Below are 19,275 nucleotides of genomic sequence, written 5' to 3' on the forward strand. Positions count from 1 at the left end.
TACCGCAAAAAAAAAAAAAAAAAAGAAGGAGATCTTGCCATTTGAAACAACATAGATGAGCCTGGAAGACATTATGCTAACTGAAATAAGCCAGGCACAGACAAAAAACTGCATGATCTCACTTATATGTGGAATCTAAGAAAGTTGAATATATAGAAGTAAAGAATAGAATGATGGTTACCAGGGGTGGGAAGGTGGGGGAAATGGGGTGATGTTGGTCAAAGGATACAAAGTTGCACTTATGGAGGATGAATAAGTCTGGAGATCTAATGTACAGCATGATGTGGTTAAGAATACCATAGTGATTACTGGAAATCTGCTAAGAGTAATTTCAGTGCTGTCACCAAAACAATAACTAAAAAATTTAACTATGGGAGAAGATATGTTAATTTGCTTAATTGCAGTGTATGATTACTGCATACACTACGTTTGTGTATCAAATCATCTTGTCGTGGGACTTCCCCTAGCAACCAGTGGTCAAGACTCCGCACCTCTACTGCAGGGGGCACGGGCTCGATCCCTAGTCAGGGAACTAAGATCCCACATGCCTCGTGGTGCGGCCAAAACAAAAAAAATCATCATGTCGTACACCTAAAATATATACAATTTTTATTTTAAAAACTCAATTTGTAAAATAAATAAAAGACTCAGAATCCCTATCTATAAAACCTGACTGGGCTTCCCTGGTGGCGCAGTGGTTGAGAGTCCGCCTGCCGATGCAGGGGACGCGGGTTCGTGCCCCGGTCCGGGAAGATCCCACATGCCGCGGAGCAGCTGGGCCCGTGAGCCATGGCCGCTGAGCCTGCGCGACCGGAGCCTGTGCTCCGCAATGGGAGAGGCCACAGCAGTGAGAGGCCCGCGTACCGCAAAAAAAAAAAAAAAAACACCTGACTAATCCCTTCTCCACAGGATTGTGTTGAGGACTAAATTAGAAAACACAGTTGCCCCTTGGTATCCACGTGGGATTGGTTCCACCACCCACCCATCCCCAACAGATACCAAAATCTGCAGATGCTCAAGTCCCTTATATAAAATAAATACTCCATACCCAGGGTTCCACATCCGTGCAGATTTCAGCCAACCAGATTGAAATCTGTGGTTGGTTGAATCTGCGAATGTGGAACCCGGATACAGAGGGCCAACTGTACATGTAAAATGGTTAGTGCCAGCACATGTGTTTAATAAATATTTGCTGCTGCTGCTATTATTATTGTTTTCCTTATTATGATTATTGATATTATTATGATGCTATTATTGTTACTTTTATTGTCCCTGCCCTCAAGGACTTAATAGCCCAGTTGGTGATAGAAGACAAGCACACTCAGAAACTTCAAATAACAATATAAGGGAATGGAACAGAGATAGCAACTAGATCTCACGTCACTTGCCATGAGCCTTCAGTGGCTGCCTCAAGTGCTATGTGGAGAATTCTGAAGTTCTTGCCAGCCTTGGAGAGAAAGAGCACTGATATCAATTAGTGATGTTTTTCATGGGAATGAGGAGTATGAATGAAGTTATACCACACATACTTAACATTCTTAAAATGAATGATGAAATTCCAGATGTGACAGATTAGATAGAACAGTCATTTCTGGAGACGATAAGGTAGCTGGACCTTGGAGGATGAGTTTGATGTGAATAGAAGGAGATGAAGTAAGGGAGGGAGAGGTATCTGGCACCAGGGATTTTGTGAGCAAGTGTGCCAAATATAAAATCCATATGGCCTATTTGTGTGGCAATAAGTAGACCAGTCTGTCTAAAGAAGGGTTTGATGCTAAAGATTAGCTCTACAAATATGGTAACCAGAGATGCGGAGCTGGTGACGCAACATCCAATAAGTTCTCCCACTGTTCCCACAAATTCCCTCTTATGCATTGGGCCATGTGCCTGGATTTGAAGTTCAGAAAATGTGGATACCAGTAAGTCTCTAGCACCATCTTGTCTATCATGGAGCTGTTCAAAGGCTCTTTTCCGGGACCTCCCTGGTGGCGCAGTGGTTAAGAATCCACCTGCCAATGCAGGGGACACGGGTTTGATCCCTGATCTGGGAAGATCCCACATGCCGTGGAGCAACTAAGCCCGTGTGCCACAACTACTGAGCCTGTGCTCTAGAGCCTGTGAGCCACAACTACTGAGCCTGCACGCCACAACTACTGAAGCCCGCACGCCTAGAGTCTGTGCTCCACAACAAGAGAAGCCACTGCAATGAGAAGCCCAGGTACTGCAAGGAAGAGTAGCCCCCGCTTGCCACAACTAGAGAAAGCTGCGCACAGCAACGAAGACCCCTCGCAGCCAAAAAAAAAGCTCTTTTCCATCATCCTTGCTCATGAAGACCATATCCTTTCATGTCTTCATATTTAGTCCCCAACTGCTGTTCAGAGCCCATTACTCTACGTGCACTTTAAAAAGTCCTTACAAATGTCTTCCATCACGTACAGATGGCATTGCAGCCCCAAGCATCTGATTCTCGGCAAATGCACACACAGATAAAAAGTCACTGAAAATGAAAAATGAAGAATCAACCTACCAGAAATTGCAGCTTGCATGTATACCATGTGCCTTCCCTCTATTCAGAACTGTGCTAGCTCTGGGAGGGATATCAAAGATGGGTTTATTAAAACCACAAATAAGGATGGGAAGTTTTGAAATACCCCATTTGCAAAACTTCATAACGTGACATAATGAGATTTTATTCATCCATTCTTTTTTATGGAGTATCTACCAAGAAGCAGGCACTTCTGTATTAGTTGAGACTTGTATGGTTACAAGTGACAGAGACCTAACTCAAGCTCGTTTAAGCAAAAGAAGGGACTATAGTAAGGGATAATGTGACATCTGTGAAACCAAAAGACAGGAGTGTGCCTGGGGCACAGGAACCACTGAAACAGAACTCCAAGACCATCAGGTTTCTCTTTTATTCTTCTTGTCTCTGTGCCTTCATTCATTCGCTTCTTTAGTTTCATTCTTCCTTCTAGCTAGCCATCACCTTTCTCCATGTGGTGAAAAACAGGGGGGCCAACAGCTTTCAGATGTACCAGTATATCTACATAGCTTTGGGCACTAGAAAGAAATTATCTTAACATTCTCTCTGGTTCCAAGTTGAAAAATCCCCGGGAAGGACTCATTCAAGTAGTTCAAGTCAGATAACTCCAAAGAGTCATGAAACAACATGGCAGCTCCTGTGGGAACCATAAAGATGGGGCGAAGAAAGAGGAAACCTATGGAAGAGAGGGGGTGAAGAGCTGGGCCAACAAAACAAGAGGTGCCTGTTACACCTTCCCTTATTTGTTTTTTCATGCCAGTTCAGCTACGCTATCAACAAACAATTCCATTCATTTAATAAGCACTTATTCATTTACTGAGTGTCTGCTATGTGCCAGGTACTATGCTGGATTCTAAGGATGAAACGATGACCACGATGCCTCTTAGAGTGCTAGGCATTCAGAGATACAAAGAAATATAAACTAGACTTGGTTTAGGACCTCTGGAAACTTACCACACAACTGAAGGCAGAAGACTGTATTTGGAGAATCATCAAGGGGCAAGCTGTGTGCTATGGATAATGAAGGTAAAGGAAGGTGAGTGGGGTCAGTGAGGCCTGGAACCTTCCAGGGAAGCATCTTGGAGAGGGTGGAACTTCTGCAGGGTCTTTAAAGGGTGAGGAAGTTTTCGTTTATGACTACATGTGTTTTTTGGTTTTTTTTTTAAAGAGTATATGATTTCATTTATAAATTTATTTATTTATTTATTTATTTTTGGCTGTGTTGGGTCTTCGTTGCTGCGCACAGGCTTTCTCTAGTAGCGGCGAGCGGGGGCTACTCTTCATTGCAGTGCGTGGGCTTCTCATTGCGGTGGCTTCTCTTGTTGCGGAGCATGGGCTCTAGGCACGTGGGCTTCAGTAGTTGTGGCCCGCGGGCTCAGTAGTTGTGGCTCACGGGCTCTAGAGCACAGGCTCAGTAGTTGTGGCTCACAGGCTTAGTTGCTCCGCGGCATGTGGGGTCTTCCCGGACCAGGGATCAAACCCATGTCCCCTGCATTGGCAGGCAGATTCTTAACCACTGCGCCACCAGGGAAGTCCCACTACATGTGTTTAAAGTGCAGGATTTTCACAACATCACACTAAGTGAGGCCTCTGCTCCTGGCTGTCTGCATCTGGAATGCAGCCGGGGGCCAGTGGCCCTGTTCCCTTCTCAGAGACAGGACTACCACCCACAGCTCTTCTGATAGCCTTGCGTTTTATTGCCATGGCCTGTTGGATCAAAGCCTCTGAGTTTGATGCAAGTTCAGAATAATTTCCTTCAAGGATTAACTCATCTTTCTGGGCTTGGGGAGCTACACAATCAACATCTGGTACAGCCTGCAGAGGCATTCTTCACCCAAGGAGTTTCAAATTTCAACATGTGAGCCGTCCTGCTGAATAACATCATCAACGGGAAACAGCACTCAGAGACCTCATCTGGTGGTAACAAGAGCTCTGTGTAATGCCCCGAATCATGTTTTGCACACGACAGTAATAAATGGTGCAAACTGTAACAGGTCCTTTATCACTTTGTTTCTTGCCAAAGGGACTGAATTCCACACTGCTGGGGTTGAAATCCCCTTGTGGGCGTCCTCTGGGGCCATTTCCTAGCCCGTGATAGCACTATTAACAACCCCCATCCTGTGCATGGACCAGCCCATAGGCTCACATTTTAATGCAGTCACAGGGAATCTCATGGTCAGTTCCTTTTCTAAGATCCCATCTCTCACCTCCCTGTCTGCCCAGGCGTTCCTGGAAAATCCTTGGTTGGGCCCATTTCCTTGCCGCTTGGTAAATCCTGGCTTTATTCTTCCACACTGTGTTTTTGATATCCCTGGCTCTGCCCTCTGCATCCTATGGGTTTGTCCCACCACTCCTGGAGTTCTCTTCAAGGTCAAGATTTTACCATGTTCTTAAAGGTGAAACCCTGTAATAGTTGGGTGTTATGTGTCAGGGATGTATTATTTACAGGGGCACTATTATCATCACCAGTAAGGAAATTGAGGCTCAGAGTTTGAGTAAATTGTCCAGGTACAAGATATGAACCCATGTCTGTCTCACTTCTAAGACTGTGATCTTTTTAAGGGATAAATAAAGGAATTCCAGAATATGGTCATGGGAGTCCCACATGGGAATCCGTACTTCCAAGTGGGGGAGGGAGAAGGAAAGAGAAATAAGGAAAACATGACCCAGAGTAGTGGCCCTCAATTCAAAGGAGGAGAATTTTGAGACATGGTGAATTGTGTCTAAGGCCACAGTTGGAGAATATGGAGACCATTGGCATGAAGAAAACTATTGGCAAGTGTTTTCAAGAAAAAGTTCAGTTGAGTAATGGGTCTGGAAGAGGTTAAGTAGTGGGTAGACTGCAAACAAAAAGGGCCACCACCTAGATGATGGAATAAAGTGAAAGGCTGTTCTGTATCTACTAAACTTGAAACTCGGGGTGGAGGGGGACCGGGCGGGGACCCAAGAATTGTTTTGACAAGCCCTCCAGGTGATTCTGATACACACTAACGTTTGTGGACCACTGCTATAGTACAGTTCTCAGCCTTGGCCACACAGTGGAATCACCTGGAATAATGATGCTTCTGCTCTATTCCTGAAATTCATTTAGTTGCTCCAGGCAATAGGGGTGTTTACAGAACTCTACAGGTGATTCTAATGTGCGGCTAAGAGTTGAAAACCACTGCTACCTCAAAGAGGAAGTGGAAGGGGTACAAATCACTGTGATGCCAAGGGCTAGCTGTGCCAGACATTGTGCTAAGGGTAAGAACATGCTTTTAAAGCTTTAATGGGCATAAGGAAAACCCAGCGAGCTCCCAGGTGCTTTACGGGCATTGCTCCAGTGAATCTTCATGACAAGACTATGAGGCAGGTATGATGGTTATTCCCATTTTACAGATGAAGACACTGAGGTTCCATGAAGTTACCTGACTTGCTGGAGCATCAAAGCCGGAACTTGAAAAACAAGTCTTTGACTCCAAAGTACTGATTCCTTTTTTTAGAATTGTGATAAAATATATATAACATAAGAATTTGCCACTTTCACCACTTTGAAGCATACGGTTTTAGTGGCATTAAGCACATTTACAGTGTTGTGTAACCACCACCACTATCCATTTCCGGAACTTTTTCATCGTCTCAAAACATATACACCGTACCCATTAAACAGTAACTCCCCATTCTCCCCTCCCTCCAGCTCCTGGTCACTCCTATTCTACTGTCTGTCTCTATGAATTAAAATATTCGTTCTAAATCATCATTTCCAGATGGGCTCAAAGAAGAAATGAAGGTGCTGAGGTTGATCATTTTTTTTCCTTGAAAAAGGTATCTCTGAGTTAGGTGAGGCTCCCACCTGAAACCCATGTCCCCAGATACTTAAAAACTTGTAATTCCCACCAAACAGCATAAGCTCTCCTGCCTCTGTTCCACAGCACAGGTGAATCCCTTTTCCCACCTTGCCTTCATTTAGCAAACTCTGTCTCCTCCTCCAAGTCTCCCTCCAGGCATGACCATCCCTAGGGATCTGAACCAAGCTCTTCAACTAGCATGGTCCCACAGACCAGGCTTGGCAAACTAACGTTAACTCGAACCACCTAAGCGTCTTACTAAAATGCAGATTTGGATTTAGTGAGTCTGGGTTGGGGCCCTAAGATTCTGAGTTTCTATCAAGCTTCCAGGTCCCTGGAACACACTTTGAGCCGTGAGGTCAGAGAGGGCAGTGCTTCACCATAGCATGTTATTTGTTTTATTTTTTTTTTAACTCTAGTGTTTCCTTGGCTGTTTCTCCACTCCACTATAAATACCTTGAGGGCAGAAACCCATCTTATTTATGGTTATATTCCAGAGACTAGCATGGTGCCAACCCAGAGTAACTCTCAATAAATGTTGAATGAATGAATAAATAAATGAGCTCACAGGCTGGAAGGATAAAAAGGAACAGATCTGTGAAGAGCCTGGTAAGCCATACTAAGGAATTTGAAATTTATCCTGAAGTTATGGGGAGCCACTGAAGGATTTTAAGAGGCTGTTATATCAAATGTGTATGTGCAGTGTGTAAGATGTGTTGGAAAGGACCAAGAATGAAATTAAGGAAACGACAGTGAGCTACTGCACTAGTCCAAGCAAATAATTATGAATAAATAAGGCAGTGATGGTGGGAATGGGGAGGAGGAAGAGGTCTCAAGGCCATGTAGATGGTTAACCACATATCCCCGTTTGCTTCTGACAGACCCAGTTTCCTTCTGGTTCACTTATTAATAATGTCCCTTTCATTCCCCAGAATGCCCTGGTTTGGATGATAATTATCTTTTAACCCAGTACATAGGAGATAAAGTTAATAGAACATGAGGTGGGGTTGGGGAGCAGAGTGTTTCTGCCCTGGGTGACCCAGGGAATGGTAACACCATTCACCAAACCAGGCAGTCCAGGAGGAGAAGCAACAGGAGAAGTTTCTTTTTAAAATAAAAATAGTTAAAAAGTGAGTCAGTGAAAAATATTCAGTAAATTGCAGTAAGAGGATGACAACAATTGCAAAGGAGACACACAAATGGTTGAAGTCTGGGGAGTATTGAAGGAAGTTATCATCCTCCCTCCCTGAACCTCTGAACTGAGTTAGTCTCAGAGCCATTTATTAGGAAACCTGCCCTCATCTGCCATTCACACCAGCTGCAGATGGGAAGTCGAAATGGCCAATTAATTCCGGGTTTTTTCCCTCACTTCTCACTTTCTGTTTTTGGCTGCATTGGGTCTTCCTTGCTGCGTGTGGGCTTTCTCTAGTTGTGGCGAGCGGGGGCTACTCTTTGTTGAGGTGCGTGGGCTTCTCATTGTGGTGGCTTCTCTTGTTGCAGATCACAGGCTCTAGGCACGTAGGCTTCAGTAGTTGCAGCACGCAGGCTCAGTAGTTGTGGCACACGGGCCCTAGAACACATGGCGTGGACTCAGTAGTTGCGGTGCGAGGGCTCTAGGGCACACGGGCTTCAGTAGTTGTGGCACGTGGGCTCAGTAGTTGTGGCTCGCAGGCTCTAGAGCGCAGGCTCAGTAATTGTGGCGCACGGGCTTAGTTGCTGCGCGGCATGTGGGATCTTCCCGGACCAGGGCTCGAATCCGTGTCACCTGCATTGGCAGGTGGATCCTTAACCACTGCACCACCAGGGAAGCCCCACTTCTCATTTTCTTCTCTTCAAGTCACTGCTGCATCTGCTCCCAACAGCCAAGGACTTTTGAGTATCTTCAGCATCAATTGGATCACAGCTGACTGTGGTCTTTCAGGCAGTCAAAACAACAACAGAGCACACCAAGGCCTAGTTAACTGAGTCTTCTCAAAAGAACACATCCCCCGGTTTGAGCCAAAGGTCAGGGAACACCAAAATGTTCTACCTCATTTATAAGCCCCGTGACCCAAGATCCTCACTAATGTCTATTCATACTTGCCAGCACCTTGGCTCTTCCCTCCCCTACAACATGTCAGCAACTGGGTAATTATTTAATAAACCTCAGAGCATACCTTTGCTTCTCTCGGCCAGAGAGACCAGGGATTTTCCTGGTTTCAGTTTCAAGGTGGTTCTGACTTCAGAGTTCCAAGTGTGGTCAAGCGGAAGAATAAATTCACCCGCTAGAGCCTTTTGAGGGAACTTTCAAACAAAACTCTGGCTTTTCAAGTATTAAGAGGAAATGACAGACTGAACTAAGCTCAGTATTCATTTTAATACGCGTGTTAAAGGTTATGTTAGCAGCTGTCAAATTGCTGGCCGGCTCTAACTACATCACTCTTCACCCTAAATCAGATACCTTGGGTGGCACCCGGAACTTCCTTCTCTGGGCTGACCCTAAACAACAGGATTGTTCAAGAAGGTGAATTTTGTCTTCCAGTCATTCCTATCACTTGTGCTAACATTAGCCTGATGAGCAAGAGAGCTGGAACCTGGGACCCCGAGCCCGGAGACCCTTCTGCTTCCGCTGGAGGCTCAGAGAACTCTACATCCTCCAACCACATCACCTGCTGGAGGTCGGACGCCAAGCCCATCCATCTGACAAGTGTGAGCACCGAGGACTTCTGTTACTCAGCCTGGGGGAAGCCTAAGTGGTCTCTGCACCCCACCATGATTGCCTCCTTGGCAAGTAGAGAGAAGTTGTTTCTAACCCCAAGTCCATCTTACTGCACCAATCAGAAGCAAAAGATACTAAGAGTTCAGAGTCCTAAGAAACCACACCTCACAGCCACCAGGGCCTTAATCATACTGAAAGGCCCCCAGCCCCCAGCCTCACTGCCCCATGGCATCCTTAGCCATTTCGGTGCTCCCCTTCAAGGGTCATGCATGGCTGTGGGAGAGCTAATCTCAAACTCCCACCGAAGACTGGTGTGGTACAGGAGCCCTCTCTCTATCATGTTCCCACCACCTACTCCCTGCCCCCTTCTCACAGCATCTTCGTTGTGGTTGGATGCTCAGTCAGTATTAACAGGAACTGAGTCATAATGCAAGCAAGTAAAGAAATGTTCTTGGTGGTTAAACAAAAGTCCCTGAATAGCTGGTACTGAGAAAACTTCATGCTGTCTCTCCACAGGTAGTCCCAACTTTGTCTTTTTCAAAATGACAAAAGGATTTTGTGGACAGCGAAACTATTCTGTGTGATACTACAATAGCAGCTACATGCCATTCTACGTTTGTCAAAACTCATGGAATGTGCGCCACACCAAGAGTGAACCCTAATGGATACTAGACTATGGTGTAGTGATGCATCAAGGTAGGTCCATCAGTTAAAGCCTGTTATTTCAAAGCAAGTTAAGTTTCTCAACGCTGGAGAATCAATCTCTCTCTCTCTCTCTCTCTCTCTCTCTCTCTCACCCCTGCATCGCTGGTGTTCCCCACTCACTGGGTCATTCCACGCTGACCACCAAGCTACAAGGTCAGGGAGGACTAAAAGGCTTGTGGATTCTCCCTGGTTCTGTAATGGTTCAGAAAGAGGAAAGGGAATATTGTGGTTGATGATTGATGTCTATAAAAGCAAAATGTTCTCAGAAGATAAGGAAGTATAAGTGAAGTGGCAGCCCTTCAAAGAGATCCCAAAAGAGAAAGTGGATAGAAAAGGGATGAGATTAGAAGAGGCAGAGACAAAAGTGCAAGATCACAATGAAAAACCCAAGTGAGATGGAGACACTCTTGACCATGAAAAGGAGAGTGGGCATCAGTTGGGAGGAGGTAAAAGACAGTGGCGTTCTGCTGTCCGCAGAGAGGGGAGCAAACAGCCTCACCCTCCCTGCCCTAGGGGCTTAAATAAAAGGGAGAGTGAAGAGGGCTTTGTAGAACATGGCTGTTCTACAGCCATCAGCTGGCTTCTGTCCCACACCATGTACTGCAGAATCCACATGATGAATGTAGAACATAGCTGTTCTACAGCCATCAGCTGGCTTCTGTCCCACACCATGTACTGCAGAATCCACATGATGAATGAATGAGTTGCCAAGAAAAGGTGAACTTACAATCAGCATCCCCAGTTTAGATGGAAGGGTGAAATAGCTGGAAAGATTTTCCAACAGAAAACACTCATGTGATAAGGTTCCAAAGGCAAGAAGATAGTATTTGTCACATCACAGATTGCAGTTCCCGTTGGTCCCAGCGTTCCCACTTATGGGGATTTCTCCCACAGATTTCCTTGCACCCGTGTGAAATGCTGTATGTACTAGGTCACTCACTTATAATTGCAAAGCTTGGAAACCACATGATTGGTCATCAAACAGGGGACTTGTTAAATAAAGGATGGCACATAGAACACTGTACAAGTGTAAAACAGAACAAAAAAACCCAAAGAAGCTCTCTATGTGTTGATAAGGAAATATCTCTGAGATACATTGCTTAGTCAAAAAAGGCAGGCTCAAAACTGTTTGCAAGATATGCTACATTTGGGATAGAAATTAAAAGGGAAACGTTCTTAAATGTGTGTTTCTGCTTGTATTTTCATTAAAAGGGGCTATCTGCCAGAAGAGTGGTGAATTAAGTGTGGGTAGAGGAAGGTACAAAGGCTTTTCACAGAGTACCTTTTTATATCGTTTTGATTTTTGAATCACATCAATATATTACTGATTTGAGATTTAAAAAAAAAGAAAACATGGTTCAGAGAGTAAGGGCTGTGAGTGGGAACAGTTGAATCACCTGTTATCTAGAAATTATCTTTCCACCCCAGCACAGTGAGTCCAGATAACAGCAGTTTGCTATATTTGCATATTAGGAGAACTCTTGGGTATTTGTATTAAGTCAGGGCTCTTATAGGAATAAGCATGGAGAATCCAGCTCAAGTTTACCGAAGTTAAAAAGAGATTCACGTAACTGGAGAGTCCAGAGGTAGAGCCGGCTCTGGGGATGGAGGGCTTTGCTCATCACTGAGGGACTACCTAGGCTGCAGGCTCACTAGGCGTCATCTATCTCATGGCACCCTGACCCAAACCACAGTGCAGATGGCTGGTAGCCCCTTCAGCATTTTCCAAGCATTGATTTTGGAGGTCACCCCCCCACCCCAGTGTGAGTTTGGCATACCGCTGCCCTTCGTTTTAGAAGATGAATCTGCTGGGGGTGACCCAGGAGCGTCAGAAGCTTCTCCTCCAGGGCTTGAGGCTGTGGTTGCTCTCTTGTGCAACAGACAAGATGCAGACGCATGACATTCTGGCCTTGAGAATGCAGGGTATTCAGAGCCAGACCAAGAGTATGTGTGTGGGGAGACGGCTGGGCCTCCAGGCTTGCCAGAATCAAGGAATGGGAGAGAATGGAGACCACTTATCTTCCTCCCACTCCCCCTTCCTCATTCCAGGCCCAAATACCAGACCAGTGTGTCTCCAAATGAGTAAAAACTGGGAACATGGGACCATGCCACATGTAAGGGATGTTAGGAAACCCAAACACAGCACAACACTGATGTACTTAATTTGGTTTATGAAATATAATTTCTGTGGAATCCTCTGTTAATGTTTGGGGAGGAAAAAAAAAAAAAAAAAGGATGCACTGGATTAGAAAACAAGAGTCCCAGACAGGAATCTGTTGCCATCCGGTGGTAGAACCACTTACAGGTCACTGAACCTCTTTTGCTTTGCCTTAGTTTCCTCATTTGAAGCATGTGACAATTAACTGCCTGACCAATCTCACAGAGGTTAAATAAGAACACGAGAAGCTTGGAGAAGTATAAACATAACTTTGAAGTTAACTGAAGGTACATTATTACCTACCTGGCTTACATTTACTTATCTTTTTTTTTACCTGAAAAGATTGGCAGCAGGTCAAATTTGGTTTGCTCTGAATCAAGTTGGGTTGGCTTTTCTGACCTGTGGGGTCAGGGAAGACTTTAATTTCATAGTGGAATCTGCAGCTTTTTGTCTGTGCAAGATCCACTTATCATCCCTTTCTTCTGAGAAACAACTTTCCCGCACCATCAGCCCAGTAGTTTGGGTGGTGTGGACCCCTCAATGCTCCAGAGGTGGACATGTGATGCTGGTCTGACCAATCAGAGCATCATCACGCCTCCCTGGGCTACAGGATGGGCATGTGACCCAAGGCAGCCAATCAGAGACAGTGAGTTTCAATTGGAGAGCTTTGGTTGGAACTTTTAGGAAGCCCTCTCATTCCACTGGACAGTTTGTAGCCTGGGTCTTCTGGAAGCCACCTCACTCCCACCAGGGGAAAGCCTGCCTGAGAATGATGCCAACAGAGAGAAAAGCAGAGCTGAGAGAAGGAGAGAACAGATGGAGTCCTGGTGGCACTTGTGGATCCAGCCATCCCTATAGCCAGCTCTACCCCCGGACTTCTCATTACTTGAAGCAATAGATGCCCATTTTTCCTTCAACAAATTTGAGTTGGATTTCTGGTGCAAACTTCTGATACTACTATTCAAGAATCTCTACAGAGATGAGCCATCCTGCCCACATGCAAATCTACATGAATTAAGAACACATAAGGTGGGCTTCCCTGGTGGCGCACTGGTTGAGAGTCTGCTTGCCGATGCAGGGGACATGGTTTTCGTGCCCGGGTACGCGAAGATTCCCACATGCCGCGGAGCGGCTGGGCCCGTGAGCCATGGCCGCTGAGCCTGCGCGTCCAGAGCCTGTGCTCCACAACGGGAGAGGCCACAACACTGAGAGGCCCGCGTACTGCACACACACACACAAAAAGAACACATAAGGTTTAAACTCTACCTTTATAGAGTCCAAGTGGAGCTAGAATCCTTTCCCGGATAAATAGACTTCATAGTAGCACCCAGTCGACATATTGTAATTTAACAGAGACACAAACTACTAAAATAAAGAAATATTTCATTTTATTTTACTCCTTTAGCCATGAGGTCCAAGGAAATGCAAGTTCATGGAAATTAGAAGTAATACCAGAATATGGATAAGATCAGCTTTAGAGATTTCATGGAATCAGCAGAACGTGATTGTCTGGAGTGATTTTTGGCCTTCTCAGTTTGCCAAGCCAGGTGTACCATTTTGTCTAGCCCATTTAACAATTTCTGTGGTAACTGTCCAGGATGAAGAGAGTCATCATAGAATGGAGAAGCCCAAACAACTGAAACGTTTCCGGCACACAGAGCAGAACAGTCAATATTACAAGGTGACACAGACTAAGCACTTAATTAGTAAACCAGAGTAAATCTCATTATGCAACACTACAAATATCCCTAGCCACGCCTTCATTTGCTCATTCCTTCATTCATGCATTCAGTGAGTATTTATTTATTAAGCACCTGCTGTGTACCAGGAGGCAGCCTGGTAAATGCTGGAGTTACAAAGACAAAGATTAAGGCGCAGACTCTGCCCTCAAGGAGCTCCCAATCTAAACCTTGCAGAGAGATATAGAAATGAATGACAACGCATCCAGAAGGGCTGATAACAAAAGTCTGTTCCCAGGGAGACCCAGCTCTGGATTCATTCTACTGCAGGTTCCACGGTAAAGGTCAGTGGCATTCCTCCCCCTCTGCAGAACATAGCTTTAACCAGGATTTCAGTTCCAGTGTTACACAGAGAGCCACAGCATTATAACAAGTTACCACTAACCCAGCAGCGGGTCTGAGGCTCTCACCACTGAACCTTTAGGGGAAATAGAGTGTGACCTTGCAGAAGTGGCTGACCACCCCTAAGTCTCACTCCTTCCTCCACAGCTATCCAGGCGGGCTGCTCTGCCCTTGGCATATGCCCTCAAGGTCTGGACCCACTTGGCCAGACATGGGTTTATGGTCTGGAGGGTCCCTGAAGAAGAGTTCCTTCTCTCCAACTTCTAAACCTAAGCCTTCCTATTTCAAGACCCACTTCTTCCTCTGGAATGACCTGCTTTTCATTTGTCATTTTTGATTTGGGTGAAAAGTGGCACCATGTGAAGGTCTTGCTGAGCAAAGGACCTGCTTCACATTTTGTAAAGTGTGCAAACATCCAGCCATAGGCATTAAGAAGAGGAGCAAACAAACTCCATCACACACCCTGCTCCCCTTTCTCCTCTCTCAGACCTGCGCTCCCATCATCACGTTGACCGGCGTAAAATGAATGCAAGGTGTTAGTTGCAGCTTCTGAGTCAGACTGTATGTCAAGTTATGCCAGTAACAATAAAGGGTAGTTTTATAAGTGGAATCTGCAATGCTGTTTGCAGACTGGCTTTTGCAGAGGTTTAGTATTAAGCAAAAGTCTCCTTCCCATAATCCTGCCTTACTTGGATATTCCCTGAGACACACTCCCCTCTCCCCGCTCATCTGGTAAAGACGACAGTCCGGAATCCAGTGAGTTTTTCCTGTTAGTTGTTCACCTGCATCTCACTCTGTTGTTAGAAGGCTTTTGATTTCTAAGCTGCCTTGCTAAATCAATCCTACCTGGAGTTACATCACTACGGACTGCCAGTTAGCAGCAAGGGTAGAAGCTTGGTCTCTGTGAGCAGGGAGGCCTGTGGGGGGGACAGAATTTCAAAACCGTGGTCTTCCGTGGTCACTGAGTTAATGTGCATCGTGGTATTAAGGCCTTTCAACAGAAGCATTTTGCTTGGTTCATCTAAAAATCATAGTCTCTTAGTGTTAGTTTATTAACGAAATCTTAATGATCATTATAAACTGAATTTTATAGATGCTCTTGAGATATAAAATTATACAGTGCATTCTCTAAAAATGAAATTTTAAAATGAATATTCCCTGATTTTACTTTTTAATGAATTCCTCCTTTAGTGTATTTCCATAAATCTCTTACACACAAAGAAACAAAACAGAATCTGTACAAAAAATAAGAGGTCTCCATTTTCTGGAACACCTTATCTTTTCTGTAATGAATTTGTTAATATAAAAAAGTGTCTACTTAGAAAATTATAAAAACATTGCTACAATGTCATAAATGCTCTACATTCTCTAGGAAAATATACCTTTGGAAATAGTACAACTATTGGGAATTCTTAAAGAAATTCAAGTCCTGGATGTGCTGCAGATGAATTCCACGCAGGGCAGCGTTAAAGCCCTGTCTATCCTCTGTACCACTACTAGAAATTGTCTGCCACTTTCCTTGAGTGAGATTGAATTCTCCTTTCTTCAGACATCACCATTGATTTCTGTGGATATCCTTAGGGTGACACTCTATTTTTAAAAAAATAAAAAAAGGTTTAAAAGAAGGTAAACAATTCCAGTGCCAGCTCTGAAACTCCCAACAGCTTTGCACCCCCTCAGAGATGATCTCACTACGGTTTGTACTGAGCTCGAGTTGGGTCCTCAAGAGTTTTCTTGGCCTTCTCTCTAACCTTTTAGCTAGTAATTCACTTGTTTCAAAATGTAAGACTTTCCCTGTTGCCAAATCTGACAAGGTCCCATCTTCTCTCTGCCTTGAGAACATTTTTCAACAACACACTTTTATTTTTAAGAAAAGACATATTTCCTGTTATTTGGAACTTGTGAGACCTCTTTGAAAAAAACATAACCAGGATCTATGACTATAAGCATCAGATGGCAGAGGACAGATGAGCGTTTCCTTGTTTAGGAGGAGATTCAAGATGCTTTCCTTTGGGAATACACTAAATTGCATAATACTTACACATTTTTGCAAACACATAAGGGTAAAAAGATAGTGCTCTTATGTTAAATGCAAGAAATGTTCTATGGATCTCTACTAATCCGCATCATAACTTATAACATTTGTATTGATAAATACCTACCTGGAAATCATAGATGAATGTTAGAAAGTAGAAAATAAAACCAAAGGCCACTGTCCATTCACAGATCGCACTCACTACGTGATATACATAATCCTAAGAGCAACAACAAAAAAAGAAACAGAATTTAGCCTAAACGCATTCACTTTAGTGGACATACTGAAATAATAATGAGCAGGTCAGGCCAAAGGAAAAAGCTGTCCAGTGAGCATAAATCAACCCCCGAAGGAAACACGGTAAGCAAGGCCACGTGGATGCACATCAGGGCAACTGCCCGATAAGAATGTGAATACAATGACCCCAAAAGTTCTCTCTGGTTCTCACACACTCTGGCTTTAAGACTTGGCTGTGGAACCTCAACAGGCAGAAGAAGGATCACAAAACGGCTGAGAGTGGAAAGCAAATTTGGACTCAACAGAAGAAAGAACTTTCCATACAAGGCACGACTTGCTCTCCCACAGCTGGGAATCCCAAAGTTGAAAGGCAGGCTTGAAAAGCACCTACCCAGTGTCCATATGGTTATTCCAGACTTCAAGTATGCATCTAAAGGAAACTGGCTATCACCCCTGGGTTTTGTGTTTCTCTGTTACTATAGAAAACGTCAGTTCAGAAAATAGGTCTGCTTGATGTTATAAGGTAAGCACAGCTACAAAGCAAATGCTAATTATGAGACTATTTTCTTGGGGGCAGGAATGAGAGAATGGAGGACAAGAAAGAGAATGGCTTTAATTCGGGGTTCCAAAGTCAGCTGCCTCTGGAGGCCAGGAAACTAATAAAAAGAAATGAAACTGACGGTTGCAAAAAGAGGGACAATGGGGAGCCCACGCCCCATCAGCTCAATTCCATTCTCGCCAGGTAGGAAAGTATGACCCCAGTGTTCCTTTAAGATTAAGAAGAGAGAGAGAGAGAGAGAGAGAGAGAGAGAGAGAGAGAGAGAGAGAGAGAGAGAGAGAGAGAGAGAGAGAGACTTCCCTGTTGGTCCAGTGGTTAAGACTCTGTGCTTCCAATGCAGGGGGCTCGGGTTTGATCCCTAGTCAGGGAACTAAGATCCCACATGCCATGCGGCGGGGCCAAAAAAAGACCCACGGAGTGTGTGTGTGTGTGTGTGTGTGTGTGTGTATGTATGTGTGAGATAGCTCCCCTGATTTTTAAATACTGGAAACCATTTTTAAAAAGCATTTTTAAACACCATCTAAGTAAAAAATGCTTGTCTAAATTCTGACTTTAGCCCACATGCCCAATTAGCCTGTGGACTGTCATCAGTTCGAGCCCTCTGATTTCAAATCATAACCTATATTTTCTTCCTACTTCACTGTCTGCTCTGCCGTAGGTTACAAGTGTGAACAAACAAGTGTGCTAGATTACAGGTCAGTTCTTTTCTTTGATCCACCACAAAGATCTAATTGAGGCACATCAAACTCTCAGACACCACCGCTCACCCTCCCCACAGAGGATCACATCCACCCACTGTTCTCATCCAGGCCACTCCGGGGAGAATCTGACCGGCCTACGTTACAGGGTCGAGAATGGGGGCCACTTCCTTTTCAAAGGTGACAGCACTAGGGGATCCACCCCATCTCCTATCATCTCTAGACAATGAAGATGGCTTAATCAAATAGAAGCAGAATTTGGGGGTGGGAGAGGATTTCTGTAGCATGGTATTAATAACAGTGCACTGAAGGAGGGGTCCAGACTCTTCCACTACACATATATGAATGCAGGCAAAGCTCTAATCTCCTTGCTACGTGAAACGGGACAAGGACATCATAATTCTTACCCTCCCTGCCACGTTAAGTCAATGCACAGGAATGTGCTCTGAAACCTCTGAAGCACTCCACAGTTTGGGGCAGGACCTAAACGATTATTCTGTTCCGTGAACTTATGTAAAGAGTTTTCTTTGCATTCGTGGATATTGGGGAACAGAAGGGGAGTGAATAGAAAACCAGGTACTTTTCACATTTTTAAGATAGAAAATGAAATGAAAAAAGGTTTTTCAACTGGGGAATATGCTTTGATGAATCCTTCCCAGCTGCTGATTTGTTTGATTTGTGGTGGAAGGCCTCCCCCCAGTGGTTAAGAAGTAAAATACACCTAGGGCTACTCTTCTGTGAGCTCTCCTTATCAGGAAGCACTTTTTTTCTAACTTCTGCCTGGCTCGCCCTCACCGTCTTCAGTCTCTCACTTGCTTCTTGCAGGCTTCCATCACCTGCCAGAATCCCCTCTGGTGGAAAATGCTTCCTCTGACCCTGCCATTACCCCGACCAGGGATCGAACCCATGCTCCCTGCAGTGGAAGCACGGAGTCAAACAATGGACCACCAGGGAAGCCCCTGAAACTGCTTTTTTTTTTAAACAAAGGGATTGGGCTTTTTTTTTTTTTTTTTTTGGCTGCATTGGGTCTTCGTTGCTACATGTGGGCTTTATCTAGTTGCGGCGAGCGGGGGCAGCTCTTCATTGCGGGGTGCAGGATTCTCATTGTGGTGGCTTCTCTTGTTGCAGAGCACGAGCTCTAGCCATGCGGGCTTCAGTAGTTGTAGCAAGGCGGGCTCAGTAGTTGTGGCTCACGGGCTGTAGAGCACAGGCTCAGTAGTTGTGGCTCACGGGCTTAGTTGCTCTGCGGCATGTGGGATCTTCCTGGACCGGGGCTCGAACCCGTGTACCCTGCATTGGCAGGCAGATCCTTAACCACTGCGCCACCAGGGAAGCCCCTGAAACTGCTCTTTGAAAAACATCAGTAACTCCACCTGCCCCTTGGGAAAAACTGCTGCTCCTCACTAACTCCCTTTTCTCTGTAGGTAACTAACGACATGAGTTGATCTTAATTCGAAACATCTGATTCCTTGTGTTCTGATGTTTGGTCTGGAAACTACCCGTCACTCTACCCTATGCTCTGATGGCTCTTGATCCTACCCCAGGTCTAGTCCCCCATGTCTAACTGGACATTTCTCCTCGGCGTTTCACTATAGCTTCAGATTCAACGATTCTGAAACCAAACCCATCCATTTCTCCCCATGAAATCATTTATTCCTGTTAAGGACCCAATCTTTTCGTCTTCTTTTTTAAAAATATTTATTCATTTATTTGGCTGCGCTGGGTCTTAGTTGCA

General features: G+C 44.8%; 1 protein-coding gene across 1 annotated transcript in view; it reads right to left on the minus strand.

The window, feature by feature from the left end:
• Nucleotides 1-13,301: 13,301 nt before the first annotated feature.
• DRAM1 (DNA damage regulated autophagy modulator 1) overlaps nucleotides 13,302-19,275 on the minus strand; it is a 43,029-nt gene continuing 37,055 nt past the window's right edge. The window contains exons 6-7 of the mRNA XM_024732170.1: nucleotides 16,174-16,266; nucleotides 13,302-15,601 (exon numbers count right to left, since the gene is read on the minus strand). Coding sequence (XP_024587938.1) covers nucleotides 15,557-15,601; nucleotides 16,174-16,266 — 138 coding nt within the window. The 3' untranslated portion in view covers nucleotides 13,302-15,556. The remainder of the gene's footprint in view (nucleotides 15,602-16,173; nucleotides 16,267-19,275) is intronic.

This window comes from Neophocaena asiaeorientalis, unplaced genomic scaffold (assembly GCF_003031525.2).
Source record: "Neophocaena asiaeorientalis asiaeorientalis breed wild unplaced genomic scaffold, Neophocaena_asiaeorientalis_V1.1 scaffold418, whole genome shotgun sequence".
Lineage (NCBI taxonomy): Eukaryota > Metazoa > Chordata > Mammalia > Artiodactyla > Phocoenidae > Neophocaena > Neophocaena asiaeorientalis.